We start from the raw sequence: 19,923 nt of genomic DNA, 5'->3' as shown, positions 1-19,923 counted from the left end.
CGGAGGGTTTCAGTTCAACTGCAAACTGCAACAAGCGTCGTTGCAGTTTCCGCATCGCGCATTTCGCTCGCTTGCCACGCATCTCCCACTCGCTGAAGCTCACTTTGCGGCTCCTAAAAAACAGAAAACGGAGGGGAAAATAGAAATCCTCACATAAGGTAACCCAACATGCATGGGGTCCCGACGTGTCTATAAATATTTATAAGCCGCGCTGAAAGGACACGATTATGCAGCAACCTTGAATTGCTCCCAGCGAAGCAAAAGTTTAGTTTCACGCGAGTTTTGGGAACATCTGTAACCGCTGTTGTTGTCCAAATTATGTGTAAAAACAAAAAATATATATTAAACAATATGTTAAACAATGTAATTAAAATAAGCTCAACATCTTATAATTTAAAGCTATCCAAATTTTGCGATTATTTCCTCCACTTAATGCGCTTCTTATATCCGGCTGCAGTTTCGACTTCACCTGGCGTATCTAATCAGTTTCGGCCAATATTTGGCCACCTCGGAGCGAAAGGCAGGCTGAGATTGGAATGAAGATTGAGTCCGAGCTGGAGAGCTTGTAAATTGTATTTAGTCACCGGCTGGCTGATCCGGCTGCTCCCTTCCAGCTGATTTCACTCGACTTGCAGCCAGATTTCTGGCTTGGATCGGCGCTCTTTAGTGTTCAGTTCCTGGTTTCTAAGCAAGCCCCCAACTTTTGCCATTAAATTGAATTTAGTTTGATTGCGTTTGATTGTAGCTTATCAGAGAGATTTATGCTTCGTTAAACGTGTGCAGTGCATTGAAAGGCAGAGGATGTGGTACAGTGCGGCGCATTTGCATAATGCCCCCGATGCGCCAGCCAAAAGCTCAACAGTTTTTAATTAATTCGTGTGTGTGTGTGCAGAGTGTGTGAGAGTGAAAAGCGTTATAAATAGCTGTGAGGCCTTGGGCCCAGCAATTTTCACAACTGATGATGACTGCGCTCCTCGCCGTTTTCTCAGCCAAAAGTGCGCACTTATTTAGCCATCTTGCCATCTTTGCCATCTTTGCCGTTTTGCCATTAGGCAAGGAGCGTCAGCCGCGCTAGAAAACTCTCACTTTGGTCTATTAATGATGATTCGCACGGAACAGTCGTAGACTTAGGTCTTCAGCCAAGCCGCCTTTAACCCTATAAATGCGCAAAGGAGGTAAAATATTGTCCACATTTGTAATAAACTTTTAAAACGCTAAGCAAAATGTAAGCTACCAATGAACTTCATTTATTATGTTATTATAAATATTTAAAAACTATTTGTCTAGATTCCTGAAAAATAAGTAATGGTATGTTAATCTTCTTCAAATACACAGGCTATTTAGTTTAGCATTTCTTCATTTATTTAAGTATTTTTGTAAAATAAAATACATTTTGAGGACGAAACATCAAACTAGGGTTAAACTGCGACCAATCCAAGTCAAGTTGAAATATCATCAAGTTGGATAGAAATGATGCCGCGGTAATTGCGGCGGCCTCCAAGGCAAATGCAATTTTGCCTTCACTTTGCTCGTTGAGGCGTTAAGCTGACAGTTGGCCACCTGCAGCCACGCCCCTTACCTTCGCCCCGCCCACCCTTTTTCCTTTCACCCGCCGCTTATCATTTGGGCCTGGCCATGACGCGTGATGCGTTTTGATAATTGCGTGCCGGTGGAAAAGGGCCAAATTCAGTTAAATATATGCACGTGTATGCTTGAAATGTACATATATATACAATATATACAATATATATATATTCGGCAACATTGCTCGCATCGGTGCACAATTAAAAGCTGTCAAAATTTCACTTTGCCCAAAGCCCCCTTTGCTCGCTTTGCGTTTGCTTTGTTTCCGCCATTATAATCAGCGCAACGCCCATTGCCTTTTGATTGTCTTTGCATTTGCACAATTCAGCGCCAATTTTAAAATCATTTTCACACACGACTGCATCCCACCTCGGCCCGGAAATGTTTATGGCCAAAAGAAATCAGCGCCCACGCACCCGCACCCGCACTTGCATCCAAATACTACAGTATACTCGCACTACTATGATAATGAAGTTTTCCACTTCTCCACCGCGAATCCAGCGGCATATACAGGGGTATATATGGGTGTAGTCCGGAATTTCCCCATCCGATGCGATAGGCACGAAGCGTGTTTGTTTATCTGCTGAGCGCCCGATGCAAATACAGCCACGAATACAAATAGAAGCGAAATAAAATTAAATAAATTCAGGCCTTGCATCGCTGCTTAATTGTGCGCAACTTTCAGCGGCTAAATTAAACGTAAAGATTGCAATTGTGCAATTGCGATGCCGCCGATGCTGTCGATGCCGAAAATTCAATTATCACATGAATCCCATATATATTTATATAGAGACTGCAAAGCACTCAGCGCACTAATAAGATAACCATTTATTTATGTATACTTGCAGATAAACAGAAAAAGGGCAACAGCAACAGAAACAGTAAAAGAAAAACCATTGAAAAACGGCCAAGACACCGAGATTGAACAGGTGAGATAAGGTGCGAGTATCTCAATATTCTGCACGTATTTGCATCGTATTTGCTCAGCGAGTCAAATTTAATCAGTTTTATTGTATTTGCTCTTTTGAGCGACGCTTTCGTTTATTTTGGCCATTTTGTGTGCCGCACTCAAACAGATTTGGATTTACAGTGCAAATATTTATTTACCCCTTCCGTTCGAGAGGCGAATTGGATCAATAGATCAGCGCACTATTTTGACGGCCTTCTAGTGAATTGTGTTGTTTGTTTTCAGTTAGCTATGAACAAGTTAACTTTTAGGATTAAACACTTCCTACTTGGTGGGAAAATCCATGTGAGTTCTTTCAAATACAATGTCAACTGGTAGAAATGGCCGATTGCCTTGGCTTTCCTTAAATTAATCTTAATTTAAGTCAGCGATGGTGGCCAGCGATTAGCATCACTCAGTGACCATTAACTTCACATCTCTTGACCAAAGGAAACGCGCATCTGAAGTGCGTGGCAACCTCGAAAGTTTGCGATGCGGTCAGCGAAGAAACTAAACTCGTTGCCCACACAAATAATTATCGCTTGGGAGTCGAGCACTTTTGTGGGGTGGAGCGGATACCGCAAGGCACATCAAAGCGTCATTGAAACGGAAACGGAAACTGCAAGTCAAATGGCATTCGGCCACAGGAAATGAGGCGCACAAGTGCCTTTTGGAAGAGTGCGAAGATGGTGACCGCATTTGCTACTCGGCGACCGCAAATTAACGCGAATATTCCGCCGACCCACACTTCTGGCATTGGCACTTCTTCGAGCACGAGCACGATTTCGATTCTGATTATGATTCTGATTCTGATGAATTATTAAACGAGTGTCCAATGCAGAAGCATCGCCGTCGTCATCGTCATCGTCGACATCGTCCAAGGCAACGTTTGTCAACGTCTGCGGGCTTGGGGTTTTGGCCAGGGATTTTCTTTACCTTTTTTTTTTGACCATTTTATTTTGGCACTGCCTGAATAAGCGCTCAAATGAACACCGCAATGAATGTGCGCCGCATGACAAATACGTAAAGTTTCTTTTGAAATTAAGCAGCATTTGCTGCCAATTCTTAACTACATCAGCGCAGCGCAAACTTTGTCCTCTCACCCTTTGCCAAGTAGTTTTTCCTTTTCCTTTGGCTTCCGTTGGTTAGTTTTTACTGGGTTAGTTTCGCTGGCACGCGAAGAAACTGGACATCAGCTGCCAGTATTTTCTGTTTGTATGCTTTATCAATGTGGTTGCTCAATTAAAAGCCAATTTGGCTTTGGTTTAATCAAAACGGAAATATGAATTTAATTATTGAATAAACATCACACAAAAACATATCAAAAAGATAGTACTATTAAATGGACAAATAAATTGAATAATGTTCTGAAGATTAACTTGTGATAAAGTTGTGAAAACCCAACTCCCATAGAATATAGATTTACAACAGAATACCTGGGTTTTCGCAGTGTGTCGGAGGCCTGGAGGAGCTTGCTCATTTCAAACTTTTGACACAGAAACTAATTTTGGCAAGCGGGCGTCAGCCAGCCAACCGAGACGACGACTGCGAAGAGAAGAAGCCACAGTTGGAGATGGCAAACCTAGAGCTGCAAGCGTCTCCGGATTGTGCGACTCACCAAGTGGCTGGTCCTTTTTCCCTTCTACCCTTCTGCCCTTCTGCCTTCTCGGTGGCTTTTCATTCTTTTAGTGATTGCAATATTTCATTGCCTTTGCGGTTCGTGTGTTGCATACTTTTGAGCGATGTCGCTGAGGTTTGCCTTAATTAATTGCCACCACACAACCCCATCCACAGCGCCAGTTCCAGTTCGCGTTCCAATTTTTAATCCGCATCTGCGAGTGCAGCTGCATTTTTCGCATGTGCCCTGCATTCGAATTTAGCATTTGACTTTGAATGGCGCTTTAATTGTCATTTGATGTGATTTATACCTAAAACCGAATGCCAGTGTAGTGCAGACCCGCAAATTAACGCTTAGCTGGCATTCACTTCTCTCGCCGTCACTGTCAAATCAAAACGCGCAGATTCGTCGCTTGATTTATGACGTTTTGATTGGGCGATAAGTGTAGAGAGTGGCGCATTTGTGTCTCCCAGTGTTGTGACACCATATATCTGGGTTAAATCCTGTCAAGTTGAGCAAGGCTTTAAGCACTTCTGCATTCAATTCAATTTGCTCTTGGGCAAACTCATCGGCAATACCTGTCGCACGAGCCTGTCGCTCTGTGGACCAGAAGCTCAACTTAATATGTTTCAATTTCATTGTGCACTCTGCTAAGCATACGACTTGGCCAAAATCCGGAGCTGCACAGAGCGCACTTGTGCATTGGGTATGTGCAGCCAGATGGAGAGGAAAATTTGTACAAATATCCCTGGAAAATAAGCCATTAAACGAGGCCAGAAAGTGGGCATTGAGTGTTTGCCCATCATAAATTGGGCAAAAATTGCCTGCAAAGTGCACTGCAAAAATCAAAGTGCTAAACCATATTAATAAAATGGTATACAGTCATGAAGTTTTTATTATAATATATCTATAAACATCTAAATACATGCGATAAATGCATATATCTAATACCAAATTTTATAAGAAACGAAACCTGGTAAATGCATTTCTCTGTTAATTAATATTCAAGGAATATCTGATGTGTTCATTCTTAAAAAACAAAAATGTTATTAAAATTCAGCTTCATCTTTTTTATATGCTAACGCTGTTTCAAATATTATCTTCTAAGAAAAAAACAGTGGATGTTTCCCTGTCTATTACATGGCTAAAACGTTCACACCTTGCCTTAATAATGCAGCTGCGAAATGGAGATGCATCCAGCGGATAAAGATGGATATACAAGCGCAGATACAGTATCTGGGGGCCAAGGAAGTGCGCCAAAGAGCACAGGCTGATTGCATTTCATTTTCAATTTAACTTACTTTTATTTCGAACTGCTGCTTTCGCTGTTCCGTTGGTAATGCCGCCGTTCGAGCTGCCGGTCTTTGCAATTACCATCGGAGGGCAGACAACAGTTGGAATTACATTTTCAATATTTCCCAGCAGCAAAGCAAAGCAAAAGCAACACCAATAGCAATAGCAAAAGCACTAGCATCAGCTTCATTTTTTCATTCGCTGCCCTCTTTTCCCCAGATTCTTGGGCACTATGGCCATAAATTTTTAACTACAAGCTCTTGAATGCAATTACTTTTCAATCTTTTTTTTTATATTTTTTCCGACAGTCCTACTCGTCTAGTCGGGCATACTATGTATATATGTTCTATAGTTGAACGCGAAAATTGCTTATTTCAACATTCAACTTTGAAAACTTTCGTTTCGTCTCGTTACATTTTAAGAAAAAAATAGGAAAGAAGCAAAAGTTTGCCATAATTTTGCCAGAGGTCTATCACTTTCATCCCCGCCCTCGATTTTTTCACCTCACTCCATAGCTGTCTCAACTGATTACTTTTATTTTTGTTGCCGCGTATTTATTTTAGAGCGGAAAAGTAGCTTGAACTTTGTGTTATTTGATCAGGAATTTGACATAATACTTTATGCAGGGACAAGAAATGTAAAAATATGAAAAAATTGCCCTCAAATCCAGGCGACATTTTTCCATTCCATTTTCTCCTGAGTGCACTTTGCACTGACAATGCAGTTATGAAACTTGAACTCGGCGATTTTGAACTTCCAAAGTCATTCTCTCTACACAAATAATGCAAAATGTGAGGCGGTTGAATGGTTGACTAAGTTGGGTTATTGATAGTGTGGTAATAGATAGGGTATTAGCTTATTAGTATTATTACATTGTGGGGCGGAATTATTATTAGTATTATATTATTACATATTACACTTTTAGTCATAATATAATTTGTATGCCATTTTATAAAAGTAAATTAGTGAGCTATTTTTCTCAGTTATGGCAGTCATTATGGCATATCGGCTGCCGTATTTCTCAGAGATCATTAATAAATTCTTAAAGGCGTCGCAGCTGCCTCACGTCGCTAATCCTGCTCAGCAGTTATCCTGCGCATCCTGCGCTGCAATTCACCCTTTTTCCGTGGCAGGAAAATGCTTGTTCATCCGGCAGAGGCATGCAAATTTTCAGCTGCTTGGGAAAATACGTTGTGTAATGTCACTTAATCTTTTTATACGCGCCAGTTGAGATATATTTTTTGTTGTAAATTGCCCGGGCGGCGGCCGCGTCAGCGGATTAGTGAAACGGATTAAGAATGAAAGTGTTTGCAAAATACTAAAACTTTACGACGGCCAGCAGATTAAGAATGAATTGTTTTTTATTACGCCACCCGAAAGGGGCATAAGTCAAAAGGGCAGGTAAGGCGCAGGTAACTTTTTGTCGATGGTCAAGGGTTTCAAAAAAGTCGGGACTCCTAAAGTGCAGGTATACACAGGCTGCAGGATGTGACTAGCTGGAATGGATAAAAACTAGTGTCGCTGTGGAAAGGACATCAATCGTTCTGCCAACGTTGGACAAGCAACATCGGATATCATTATTCACCACCACCTGGAAAATCTGCAACAGAAGCAGCCACGAAGTGCTATCAACTTGCTAAGGAAATCCGCACCGGACTTTGTGTTTTCAGTTACTTATCCATCCGCACAAATCGAACAAAAATGCCACGTTACCAGAAACTCATCAACGAATGCGACAGCAAATCTGCTGCAAATTCCGCCCCACAACAGCAGCCAAATCGCAATCAGCAGCAGCCACTTGGGACGCCCAATGTGGGATATCACCTGTATTTGTACCGCCAGCAACTTTCTCAGAAGAACGTGGAGTACATGAGGTTGTCCAAGGCCAAGTACTTCATCACCGACACACTGCTGGCCAAAACGGTTCGCAATCTGAAAGGATGCAGCGTCGACGAATTGAAGACTGTCAACCATCAGATCGTCTTCCGGCACAAACTTCGTCACCAGATTCAGCGACTCCGCAAGCTGAGAAGTCTGGGTATCAAGAATGCCAATCCCAAAATGGAGAGCACGGAATTGTGATTGTGATCAATATACACAGGATCTTCGGAGAAAAGAATATTTGCCAGCTATGTTTAAAGCATAGCTCAAAGTTATTCTCTATTACCTCTTACCTTTTTGGAAATCTCATTAGCTTAAGTGGCGGGCTGCATATATTTATAAAATTGTTTAAAAAACCTGTCAATAAATACTCATAAAATAGAAACAAATTAATTGAGATGGGATCTACTTCATTGGACATACAAGAAACTGCACTACCCAGAACACTATTTATAATTAGTGGGGCATTAATATGCACCAATAACATTATTGACTAATTAAGTTAATAGCCTATGTAAGCATAATGACGATAACTAGGAAACAGCGTTCATAATAATTTGATTAAAATGTAATGAAATCAACTCTGACGGTGTCAATCATCAAAGCTTACAAATGCATTCATTTTAAATTTATGACTTTTAAAGCGTCTATCATAATACTTTGACCTTTCTGTGACCTGTATTTGGACCGCACTTGTAAATAATATTTTTGGCTATAACTCAACTGCCAGAAATACTGTTGCCGCCTACTCAAGTTTAGACAACGACTTGGATGTGGACAGAAGCAACCTCAATGTGACTATCAAGTGAGGCCAATTTGCGGCAGCCACTAATTGAGTTCTCTGTGCAACATATTGACACGTGTCAAGACAAATCATCTCAGCTCTTGGGCCTTATCCCCTGACCGCAAGTCTTTTGCAATTTATGAGCCCTTCGGGGTGCATTAAACTCGAATGCCATCATCGATTGGCGTAGGCATTTTTAAAGGGGGCACGAAAATATGCAGTGAATGATTGGGTACATTTTGGGGCAGCGGCAGCATTTTTTTAATTGGAAAATAATATTCACAAAGTGCTTTACACTTAACTGAACACCAACATCATTATTTTCGCTCAAATAATATTAATAAATGCCGAGCGCACCCCGCTAGCCCGTAATAAATAAATGGCGCACATAATGCGGCCAGCAAGTCAATTTTATTATTGAAATGAGTCGCGCGATGTTCAAACAGAAACCTCAGCCCAAAGTGAATGTGAGTGTTAACAATTAAAGTACACACACACACACACGCACACACACATGGGGTGTTGTTTTACATATGCTCGCAATTATGCAGTCTGTGGGCGATGCAATTTGCAAACACTCCAAAGTAGGCTATGAAAAATGTCGCATGCAGTGCACATTAAATTTTCCACACAATCAATTTGGCGTGCAAAAGGCGCACTTTCCCATATGTTCATTTCTATAAAATATGTTTTCTACGTATATGCACATAGCCACATGTTTAATTGCAGCAACATCCCGTCGAAATTTAAATCAATTGCCATCTTGTAAGGCATGAATAAATACTTAAAGCGACGGCAGTCGGTCGATTAGTGCGCTTCATTATGTGCATCATTTTCATTATGTTTATTACGAGCTGCCCACGGGTGTGAGCCCCGCCCACTTTTCCTTGTCCGCCCCGATCGCCAAGGAAACGCCCTTGTCTCGAGTTAATGCCATAAATAAAATTTCAACTGCACCGTGGGGCATGTTTAGCCGCATGAAAAGCGACAGTAAGCCGTGCCTGCATAAGAAGTTGCCTGTTTATCTTGGCCCGTTCTTTGCCTTTTGTTTATCCCGGTGTCCTGTAAGGATCCTGGTCCTGGTTTTGGTCCTGGTCCTCGTCCGGGTTCTGAGCCAGCAACAAGGCAACAACTGTCCCTATCCCATGTTTTTTTCCACTGGCCGGGCTCATTTGTTACACCGCAAAAAAGCTATAATCAAAATATAGTATTGGTCTATAATTTTTCACCTCCGATAAACGTGATTTAACCTTATCAATGTAGTATTTCTATATAAGCTAAAGTTATTTGCGAATTTTGTGAAAGGAGAACACTTTCTGGCGGTGTACGTTGCTGTCACTAGATGGCTGTTTTCTTTCAAAAAGTTGCCTTCGTTGGTGGTGGGCTAGTTGGGCTCGGCTTTGACCCGTTTGGTTAGCGCAGTCGCTTGGCTGCCTGCTTGGCCAACTGCCCTAATGAGTTTACAAAAAGTTTTGCTTTAGCAAAATGCTCTAGCAGCAGTGTGGTGTGGTGCTGCTGGCGAGGAGTTGGCAGGAACTGCCCAGCATGTTATACAAATTGCAGGGGCCTTGGACAAAACTGTCATCAACGTGTCGTCCCTTTGCAGCCCCTGCATGTGGATGGAGGACGAAGGCGGGACGAAGGCGGGAGGAAGGATGGAGGACAGTGAATCCTGGACGAGTTAGGCTGGCTGCCATTTGTTTACCTATCCCATTTGCACTGGCATGTTGCATTGTTGCCTGTTACTTGGCGACCGAGCGAAAGTTTTCGCATTTATGTTGCTGTGCAAGTTGCAGCAGAATATGCATTTTAATTAGTTTAGCAAAGTTAAGCAACTCCGGCCCAGCCAGCCAGCCAGCCAGACAGACAGACAGACACACAGTCTCCGCTTGCGTCTGGTTAATTGCGCAAATTTAATGGCTGCCACTGCACTTTAAGGCGAAGAAAGTTGGCTGGCAAAAGTTGGCCCACACCTCCTGCAGCCTGCAGAAAGGGCCTACTCTCCTACACTTCTACACGCTGCAGGCAAATGTACCACAGAAGTTGTTAACATTTCACATTTCACTAAGTAGCAAATTCAATTAGTTTGTTGTCGTCATCTTCCCCCCCGCAAAGGCATGTGTACATTTTAGTAAATTACTTTAATGCCCCGAAAGTTGCCGTTCCCATTTCGGCTTTGCAATTTATGCCTGTCGTAATTTACTTAACTGTCTGCTTGCATAAATTAATTTGTCTAAGCATAAATCTGCCGACTATTTGGGTGCTGCACTGTGTGACCGAAACGGAAACGAGGCTGCAAGTGATGGCCGGAAAGATACCTCATTAGGTTTTTCAATAAATTTAATTCAATATAAATAGAGTGCCGACTCAGACGCTGCCAGTCAGCCGTCTACCGTCTTCCAGCTGCCGTCAGCCACTTCATCTTCATCTCCTTCTGGGCTTCGCATCCGTCTGCTTCTTTTGGCAACCGCCTGTGGCAGCTGCAACAAAAGCGGGAGAGAAGCAGCAGCAGGAGTAGGAACAGGAGCAGGAGCAGGAAGCAGCTCCAAAGTTGCACACGTCGCCTTCAGAGAGGACTTAAGGCAGCTGATGCCGGAGCTCCTGTTCCTGATGCCGCCATCTCCTGGGCAGGATGAAGCTGCTGCTTCCACTACAACGCTTGCCAAGCGAAAATGCTGCTGGCTGTGCACTCAAAAAAATATATTTAACTACAAAATATATATAAATATGCATCACCCATTCATTACTAATATACTCCTAATGCAATATCCATAAGATGATATCAATGAGTAATGTTAATATTGTATTTGGATGATTCACCTATTTTTTCGCAGTGATTTAAGCTTGTTCTAATAAACTTAAAATATTGATTTAAAGTTGAAAATTACCTAGCTGCCGAGTTATTTTTCTCAGCGCTTGAAGCCTGCACCCTCGACGCTTCCTGATTCCTTTCGAGGACCAGACCACTCCACCTCTTTTATTTTATGTTACTTAGCCTGAGCCGAGCTTAGCCGAGCGCTTGCAACGCGTAAATTTGGCGCTCCAAAGCGGTGATTATGTCGTCGTCGTCTGGTTCTGCTGCACATTTCCACCATGACGGCAACGGCTGCTCCACCTCCCGCAGCCATTTTCTTGGCCAATTTTTCGAGCTGACAGCAAACGGTGGCGCCGGGTACGTCATCACTTGAATAAATTAAGTTGCTGGCAAACAGCTAAATGAAATTGTTAATTTAGAGCTGCACAACGGAGCGTATGCTTGATGTGTCTGCCCGTTACCTGAGAAACCGGAGTTGGGATGCAGTCCAATGTCCAGAGTCCAGTGTCCAGTGTCCAATGTCTAGTGTCCAGTGTCCGCAGTCCGCTGTCCGCTAATCCGCTTATGGCATGATCCCAATCCAACGGGCAGCATATGCCCACATCAATGGAACCCGCCGGTGTATTCCCAGAGCTCATCTGAGCTCCTTTATTTCGCCTTTGTGTCTCTGCTGCTGTTGCTGATGCTGCACCGTAATTGCATTTTAAATGTTCGTGCAGCTGCAAATGGGCAAATGATTACTGGAATTTATATTAAACTTTAACCCTCAGTCACTTAATTAGCCCGACTTTGGCTGCCACTTCGGCTGCAGTTTCGATTGGGCGTTAACTACTTTTTCATATGACCATCAATCTGCGGCATGGCCAAGTTTGCCACCCAAGTGGGCGTATCCGACACCTAACCAACCACCTACCGAAAGGGCCAAGACAATAAAAAAATCGAAAAGAAAGAAACGTGGGCGAAAACTTTGTGCTGCAAACAGAGAAAAAGAGAGTCAACTTGGAAATATATTGAAAAATGCAGTAGTTCCTTTTTCGCAAGGAGTTCGCACGGAAGCAAACTTCTGTGCAACTCGGCTGCGTCTGTCGTCCTGAACCCGTCCTGAACCTCCTGCCTCTCCTGACCCTCCTCGATCCTTTGCCTTTGCCTAAACTGACGTAAATTTATAATGACAAATTGCATTTGGCGCAAATGCGGCGGGTAAAAAAAACGTGGACGAAACGATTCGCCCAACAGTCGTGGCCAATTGAGCGTGAAAAATTATGAAGCTGGAAAGTAAAGGAAACGGATTAGAGCCAAAGCCAGTCAGCCAGCCAGCTAGAGACAATCAAAGTGCTTAATTACAGCTTAAATCCGCTTAAATGCAAATTCCTCCCTCTGATTGCTGATTATGCCAAGTGAAAAATGAACGAATGCGCCAGGTGGCAGAGTCGCAGACAAAAGTGAAAGACTTTCGCAGAACAATCGAATGGCTGAGGAATCAATAGAACGAAGATGATCGAATTTAAAGAAGATGAAATGATGAAAGTAAAATCAGAGTATAATAAATAGGGACTCTTTATTATGCTAAATTTGTAAGTCATGATATTCACACGTGAAAAATAGTTTCACAATAACTCAATGTATGAGTCTTCTTAGATCTTTCTTTGGGAAAATAATTCAAAGATTTAACTGCATTATTAGACTATACCTTTGTGTAAAAGCTTATATTTATTTTAAAGAATGCATAGAAGGAAAATTAGCGGGAAGTCAAACTCACCTCATACTTACCATTAGAATCCGCAACCTGAAACCATCAGTTAGACATAAGCAAAACCCACAAAAGTGGCTTACATTTCACCCACACCCACAGCAAATGTCGCTGTTGTTCCCGTTCATGTAGCTACATCGTTACTTTGCTGCCGTCGGGGTCAGGGGTCAGGGGTCATGCTCTGCTCATACTTTACTCAGTGGACTTGGGCGCCAGCGCGTCAGGCGATGGCGATAAAGCAAAAAATGACACGTTTTTAATTTTATTTCACACCTACACAAGGGCAGCCGTGTAATCAAAACTGCAAGAGAGCAACAGTCACAACAGAACAGGCAACACGGCGCACAACATGAGCAACACGAACAACAACTGCTGGTGACAACAATGCAACTAACTGAAAGCTGAAGGCGCTGGCCGGGCCAGGGCCAGAGAAAAATTAGATTTATCACGAGTGGTTGCCGGAAAAATTGTCAACATTTATCAACATTTTTCAACGGGGCACGCGGACGTGTTTGCAGCCCAAGACACCGAAATAAGAAATGAAAAAAAAACCTAAAAATCAGCAACTTGCTGTTGTAGTAGCAGAACAACAATAAGAAAGTCTGGCCAAGACTAAGCCCCGGTGCCACAGGAGTCTACTAAGCCGGGTCCGAACTGGGCCAAACAACACCTCTCGCGTGGGAGTTTTGGCCCGCATTTTGATTAATATCCACTTGCAGGATGCGGCAAGATGCAGCAACATCACGAAACTGGCAGCAGAAAGCGCAGCAGTGGCAGCAATCGCCGCAATCGCAGCAAGAAAGCAACATGAAAGCTGGCAAAGATTCTGGTCCAGTCCCACTGATTGTGAAAAGTGGTCACGATGATGACAAAAATTCACTGCCGGCCAAATGGAAACAAAGTTGCCCGCTTTTCAGCCAGTGTGTAGGTGCTACCAACTCACTCTAACTCTAACTCTCTCTCTCGCTCTCTTTCACTTTTTTTCGGCCAATCTGCAGTGAAAGCAGCCTGAAAAGAACTTTCCCAAAAACCAGAAAAAAATCGGGAAAAGAAAGTCGGAGAGCCTTGAATGCGGTTTATATTCTTTTGACTGGTTTATTTGATTTGGCAGCCAAGGAGTTGGGAATGAGCTGGAGAATTGTGAGAAATTGCTAGGGACTTGTGTGGCACAAATTGAGTTTCGAGCATGGATGCGATTTGAGCTGCAAAAGGCACAGCTGAAAATATTTAATCACTTTTGGGCGAAATTAATTAAGGTAAACAAGGAATACCTTTTTTTTTTTGGTGCGGATCAATTTTCTGCCTAATCCTGGGCGATTTTTTAGGACCTCTTTTCATTAGCAAACTCGAAAGCAAAACACAAACATTAGATAAAACCGAACTCTCTTCGCCCTCCCTGCTCCCTTCACATAATCGCATTTTAAACTTTTTCAATAATAAAACTTTTCTAAACGGATTTCCCGCTGGACGCGTTGCGCTTTAATAATTTTTTCATTTTTCCACTTTTTATCTCTTCTATTCCAGGCAGCAGGCGGTTTTCAGCTGATGAGCAACAAAGGACAGAGTGCATCGGAGCCATTAATTTAAATTGGGTATTATGAGCGCACTAGCAACAAGGACAAAAAGGTTCGTCCATTTAAAATGCAGTCTGTATATGGTTATCATATGGGTCTTGTTTTAAATACCTGTTAATTCTAGCATATTTTGCATACCAATAATCAATTAATCTTACCGTAAAATATGATTCGTAATTACTAAAATGATTAGAGCATTACAAAAATATGTTTTGATGCAGTTCGGTTTGTAAATACATACATATATTATTATAATCAAGTTCTACTCATATGTGGTTTCCCGTGGCTTTTACACGTTAACTTTTTGTAGAATATTGGTATTTGCCTGTTACTATAAAAAAAATTTTATAATTTGTATCCTTTTTTCTCCAAAGCTCTACATGTACGACAAGTCAAAGAAATCGTGGAGTCAGCGGCTCAAGACCCTCGGCAGCGCTGACAGCGTGGACAAGAACGCTTCTCTAGCCGCCGTCAGCGGCATGCAGGCCATGCAGCAGCTGCAGCTGCAGCTGCACATGCAGCAGCAGCACCAGCAACTGCAGCAGCACCAGCAGCAACTCCAGCAACACCAGCAGCAGCAGCAGCAGCAACACTTGGCCCACCATGGCCACCACCAGATGGTGACCGCCTACCAACTGCCGCCGGCTCCCGCCGCCGAGTTCCTGCCCAGCGCCCTCTCACGCTCGATGAAGTACGCGGAGCCGTGGATCTACGGAACGGTGCGTGGCATCCCGGCTCGCCCATCCTACGGATATCATCCACATGCTGCGGCCATTTTCGCGGCAACGGAGGGAGTGCCGGGCACGACAGCTCTGGCCGTGGTGATCTGCTCCTGTGCCGAGTATCTGAATGGCACGAAACGTGACGTGAAGAAGGCGAGTGTGTGCAAGAAGTGCAAGGGGTCGCGACTGCCCCTGGCCACCATTGGTGGCACGGGCGGCACAGTGCGTCTGCCGGCTGTCAGCGGTTCGAGCAACTCGCGTCGCCCCATGGCGGCCACCATGCGTGTGGTGAGTGCGACGAAGAAATCACGTCCCTCCATTCTGGATCCGCAGAAGGATCCCTACGACCTGATGCGACGCACGCGACTCCTGTCCCCGGAGCCCAGCTCCAAGGAAGCGGACAGCAAATCACGTAGTCGCAGCAAAACGGTGGCAAACCAGACGAGGGGTCGCACTCGCACCAGGGCACCTCCCCCACCGGCACCCATCCAGAAATCTCCAGGTGTGGCAGTTGCAACAGCAGTTCCCGATCCCACGGACTGCTGGCTCATGGAGGACAATGAATCGCTGCTGCAGAGCAGCGGCCTAGCCACGAGGGCTACCAGCCGGCGATCCATACTCCGCTGCCATGTCAATCCCTATGACCTGATCTCAAGCGAAAACGGCAAGCTGCAGAGCAACCTAAGGAAGCCCAACGACCACTTCGATGTGGCCGATGCCCAGCTGAACGACGACGAGCTGGGGGAGCGGAAGACCAAGGGCACCAGCAAGTTCTACAGCGGCAATGTGGCGGCCATAGCCGGCCAGCGTATTAGCCTGGGCGATAAGTCCGGCGACAGCTCCGATCCAGGTGACAGCTATGAGCGAATTATTATGGTTTCTGGCGGAGAGTCGACGGCGTCTAATGGACCACGACGACCGCCGCGCAATAAAAAAGCGGATGAGCCAGCGGAAATGCCCCCAGCAGCCGCCGCAGCAGCAACAGCACCTCCTGCAGCGGCAGTAACTGCAGTAACGACTGCAAATGCAGCAACGGCAGTGAAGCCCAAGGCTGTGGCGCCAGCCAAAGTGGAGAAAATAGAGAAGGACAATGATTCAGCTTATACAGTGCTGACTGTAACGCCCACTTCGCCAGCCATCAAGTCCATATTGAAGCGCCCCACGACACTCGAGTTGCCTGGAGTGGGCATGACTCCTTTGCCACTTCATCCGGCTGACAATTCTGGATTGGTAACGCCCGCGGGCAAGTCACAGTTCTATATACCGACGCCAACGGGCACAGCTGCCACGCCCACGCCCTGCAGCACGCCCATGGCGACATCAACACCTACACCCAATGCCGCCATCGTAGCGACAGCAGCCGGAGCAGCAATCACGCCGGGTTCACGCAAAAAAGTGCAATTTATGGTCGAGGATAAAATCATAGCCACGACTGCGACTGCGACAGCGACAGCGGCGACAACTGATGACAGCGATGCCAGCAGCGGTGCTGCAGCAACGAAAACAAACTACGAATACTACAATCGCAAGCGAAATTCTGCAGCAGCAGCAACAGCAACAAAAGGAACCCCAGTTGCAGCAACAGCAGCAGCAGCATCACCGGCAACAGCAGCAGCATCAACGGATCAGCAGGAGGCAACGCTGTTTGCGGCTGACGTTGATGATGAGCATAACTTTACAACTTCCGGCGAGGCAGCGACGCCGTTCATAAAACCGGATAGTTTGCATTATGAAGATGTTCTGCCAGGACCCCAAATATTTGACAGCAGCGAGTCCTCTGCCAAATTATCACTGCCAGCGGATGGGTCGCCGCATGTCACTGCGAGTCCTGTCAGCATTTTTCCCACTGGTGAGTACACTCCGCTTCTGGACTCCCGTCATGCCATGAAACAGTTGACTTTTAATTATGGGCTACCAGCTCTCGGACTTTTGCAAGGGCCAGCACTTTTCAGCCAAGTTTCATTAGTTAACCAACTTTTATAACAAAGCGCAAAGTAAAGTTTTTACCATTTAAAAACTATTTCAAACTATATTTTTTTAATGCCGGTGATATAAGCTGTTACTGTAGTTAGCATCTAATTTAGCCACATATTAATATGTAGAAATGCCACAGTTCCATTCACAAATGACATATCTATGCCCAAGTGGCAGCGACTCCTATTCGCTGTCTAGCATTTTACTAGCATTTTAACTATCTGTCTGTCTGTCATTTATACACTCACTCACCACTGGACTCTGTTTGCTTTTGAGTGAAAATGAAAATGCTGGCATTGTTTGCTAATTGCTCATCATCACGGCACGGTCTACGGAGTTTGCCACATTGCACATTACGTATACGCAAAGTTGGCGGCGACACTTTATGCATTATACAAATTCCCTAACAAGCATGAAAACTGTTTTGGCCAGGGGTTGTGCGAGAGCCAATTGAAATGCTGACATTTGAATGCGAATAGCGGGGTGGGGGAGTAGAGAATTAGAGGATAAGGGGTCACACCTGGAGCAAGTTCACGCAGGGGTTAACACCATAATCAAGCATCAGACGGAGCCGCAGTCAGGCCCTTTGACACAGTCGCCCTGTCAACGGCACACGCTCTGCCGCCCACCCACCGAGCCATCAACTGAACCACCCACCCACTGAACCACCCACTGAACACCACCACCCTGAACCACCCACAGCACGTAGTTGAGCGGCAAACAAAACGACAGTTCCAACTACAACGGAAACGACTAGCAGGCCAAGTAGACGTGACATTTGCACCCACAAATGGCAGCGACGCACGGCGATATGCCGGCGAACTATTCGCATTCACATGTGCAGTACGCTTACGCCAGGTAGAGAGAGGGCGTTGGTAGAGGGGGGCGTGGCACACATGTTCGACTTCATTCAAAGCAAATTAACAGCCGGCACACAGGGGTTAAGCTGGCGGGGAAACAGACCCCATAGACAGACAAAAAGTTTTCATTCAATTAAATTTCGACGGTGGAGAAAAACTTCTGTCCATCAGGGAATTGAGTTGAGTTCGGTTGAGTTGAGTTGAACTGAACTGAAGTGAACTGAGTGGGTATCAGGGTGATTCACTGGCCTATATGTGGGGCACCTGCAGCAAATAATTTGATTAAAGCTCAGTACTCATTAGCCATAAGCATTTAATCAGAATCCCAAACATAGTTACCTTTGAAAATAAATGGTTGTAGAATTTAAGCGCTTATAAATATGGAGAATAAATGTTATAGTGTATAATAGTGTGTTTCAAGGCTTTGCAAGCATGTTATTTCCCTCATTTACCGAGTTGAATTTTCCTATAATTTAGGAAATTCATGAATTAAGACTTCCAACCTTCACATAGAAGCCTTCTTGAAAAGGAGGATAGCTGACTTTCTTGCAATACCCAAGTATTCCAGCAATGCATTCAGACAATGCTAACGCGTCGTAAGGGCCCATCCAACGATGGCGTTCACTTTGCTCATGGCTGTCTATTGTGGCCAAAAGCCCAGAGGAGCGGCATTGGGGGGCGAGGAGCAACAGCGTCATAAAGGTGACATGGTCGTGGCAATGGCGCCCACGTGTCTCCGCAAGACAATTACAAAGTTCCTCCTGCGCTGACTGCAATTTGTTGCATTGTTTGCCGGGAGTTAAAGCACTTGGAAGTTTGCAAACTATTTTTGATTTGATTTTTGAAATTGGTTCGCTACGGGCGCTTAGAGCCAAACCAAACCCACCCACCCAATATTCCGACCATCCGAGATGATTTATGGCGCACGTGTTGCATTCACCGGTGTGCAAAAAAAAAAATATTAAAGAGGGAAAAATGTAGATGGAGAGTGGGTCGCCAGACGGGCCAAATCGCAGTGAAAGGCATTAAAGTGATAGAGTCTGGCCGCTCGACGGTGAAATTTGCATTTCTAATGCCGCAACGCCAACGCGGCCAACTTTGAGTCATGACCATGGCCTGAACTCGCCGGACTATTAATATTTCATATTCGTCTGTGATAGGAAAAAAGTGCGCCCCGATGTCCGAGCTCTGACTTCCGAATGGAATCTGAATGAAAATTGTAATATTTTAAGTAGTTCAGTTCAGACTGGGAAAAAGTTTTCCCTTCCATTAAGTCGATGGTAGAAACGAGTGTTCATTCATAGCAATCGCTTTAAAATCAGAGAAACAAAACAAAAGATTTGTTTGAAAATTAATTCACTTAAAATAAATACACTTTGTCATTTTATTACATTCCGTTAATAAAAGGTTTTTGATTTATATATTTTCCTATCTTCCCACATTTACGCAAAAAATCCTCTTTAATCTGCAAAGCAAATACGTTTTTATCTAAGGATATATTTTTATAGCTAATTAATTTGTGGAAACTCATCATAAATTGCACAACTGGCGGCTTTTTGGCCCACATAGAAACTCGTGACTAATAGAATTTAATTGCTTTGATAAAGGGCCGAAAGGAGCGTTTAATTGAGCAAATCATAAAATTATTTAATCCGAGTTTCGAGTGGCATTGGGTTGGGAAACATTTCCAATTAACACGCCGCCGTCATTTGAGTCTCAAAGGAATATCTATACTAGATGGTGGATATTAAGTCATTAGCATTTCCACCTCCCTTTTTCCATTTGCATTCTGCGAAACTTTCGCATTGCTTTCCTGCTCATTGCAATTTGCTTCACTAATGTTTCTTCTCTGTTTTCAAACGTCGCTCCATTCATTTAATGGCGTCTGCTTTAAATTTTCTTTTCACTCGCGCACACGCCTTCTCTTTCCATCTCGCACTGACCCTCTCTTTTGCGCACTTTAATGAAGTGTGAAGTGTGCGTTTGGAAATGAGATTTTTAAATATGGCCAGCAATTGTAGCTCCAAATGCCAATAGCAGCAGCAGCAGCAGCAGCAACAGCAGTGGCAACATCTATACAGTACAGCAGCAACATTGTTACATTTTGCATTTTATATTGCCA

At 44.1% G+C, this 19,923-nt stretch overlaps 2 protein-coding genes across 2 annotated transcripts in view; both read left to right on the top strand.

The window, feature by feature from the left end:
• The window catches only part of LOC122615782, a 114,979-nt gene that overhangs the window by 68,811 nt on the left and 26,245 nt on the right, over positions 1-19,923 (top strand). The window contains exons 4-6 of the mRNA XM_043790890.1: positions 2,433-2,513; positions 14,196-14,297; positions 14,620-16,816. Coding sequence (XP_043646825.1) covers positions 14,626-16,816 — 2,191 coding nt within the window. The 5' untranslated portion in view covers positions 2,433-2,513; positions 14,196-14,297; positions 14,620-14,625. The remainder of the gene's footprint in view (positions 1-2,432; positions 2,514-14,195; positions 14,298-14,619; positions 16,817-19,923) is intronic.
• On the top strand, positions 7,143-7,523 carry LOC122615784. Its single transcript, XM_043790892.1, has one exon. The coding sequence runs from the start codon at positions 7,143-7,145 to the stop codon at positions 7,521-7,523; it is 381 nt and encodes a 126-aa protein (XP_043646827.1).

Source organism: Drosophila teissieri, chromosome 3L, assembly GCF_016746235.2.
Source record: "Drosophila teissieri strain GT53w chromosome 3L, Prin_Dtei_1.1, whole genome shotgun sequence".
NCBI classification, from domain to species: Eukaryota; Metazoa; Arthropoda; class Insecta; order Diptera; family Drosophilidae; genus Drosophila; species Drosophila teissieri.
The sequence above is the reverse complement of the archived record's forward strand: the minus strand, read 5'-3'. Positions and strand labels throughout refer to the sequence as shown.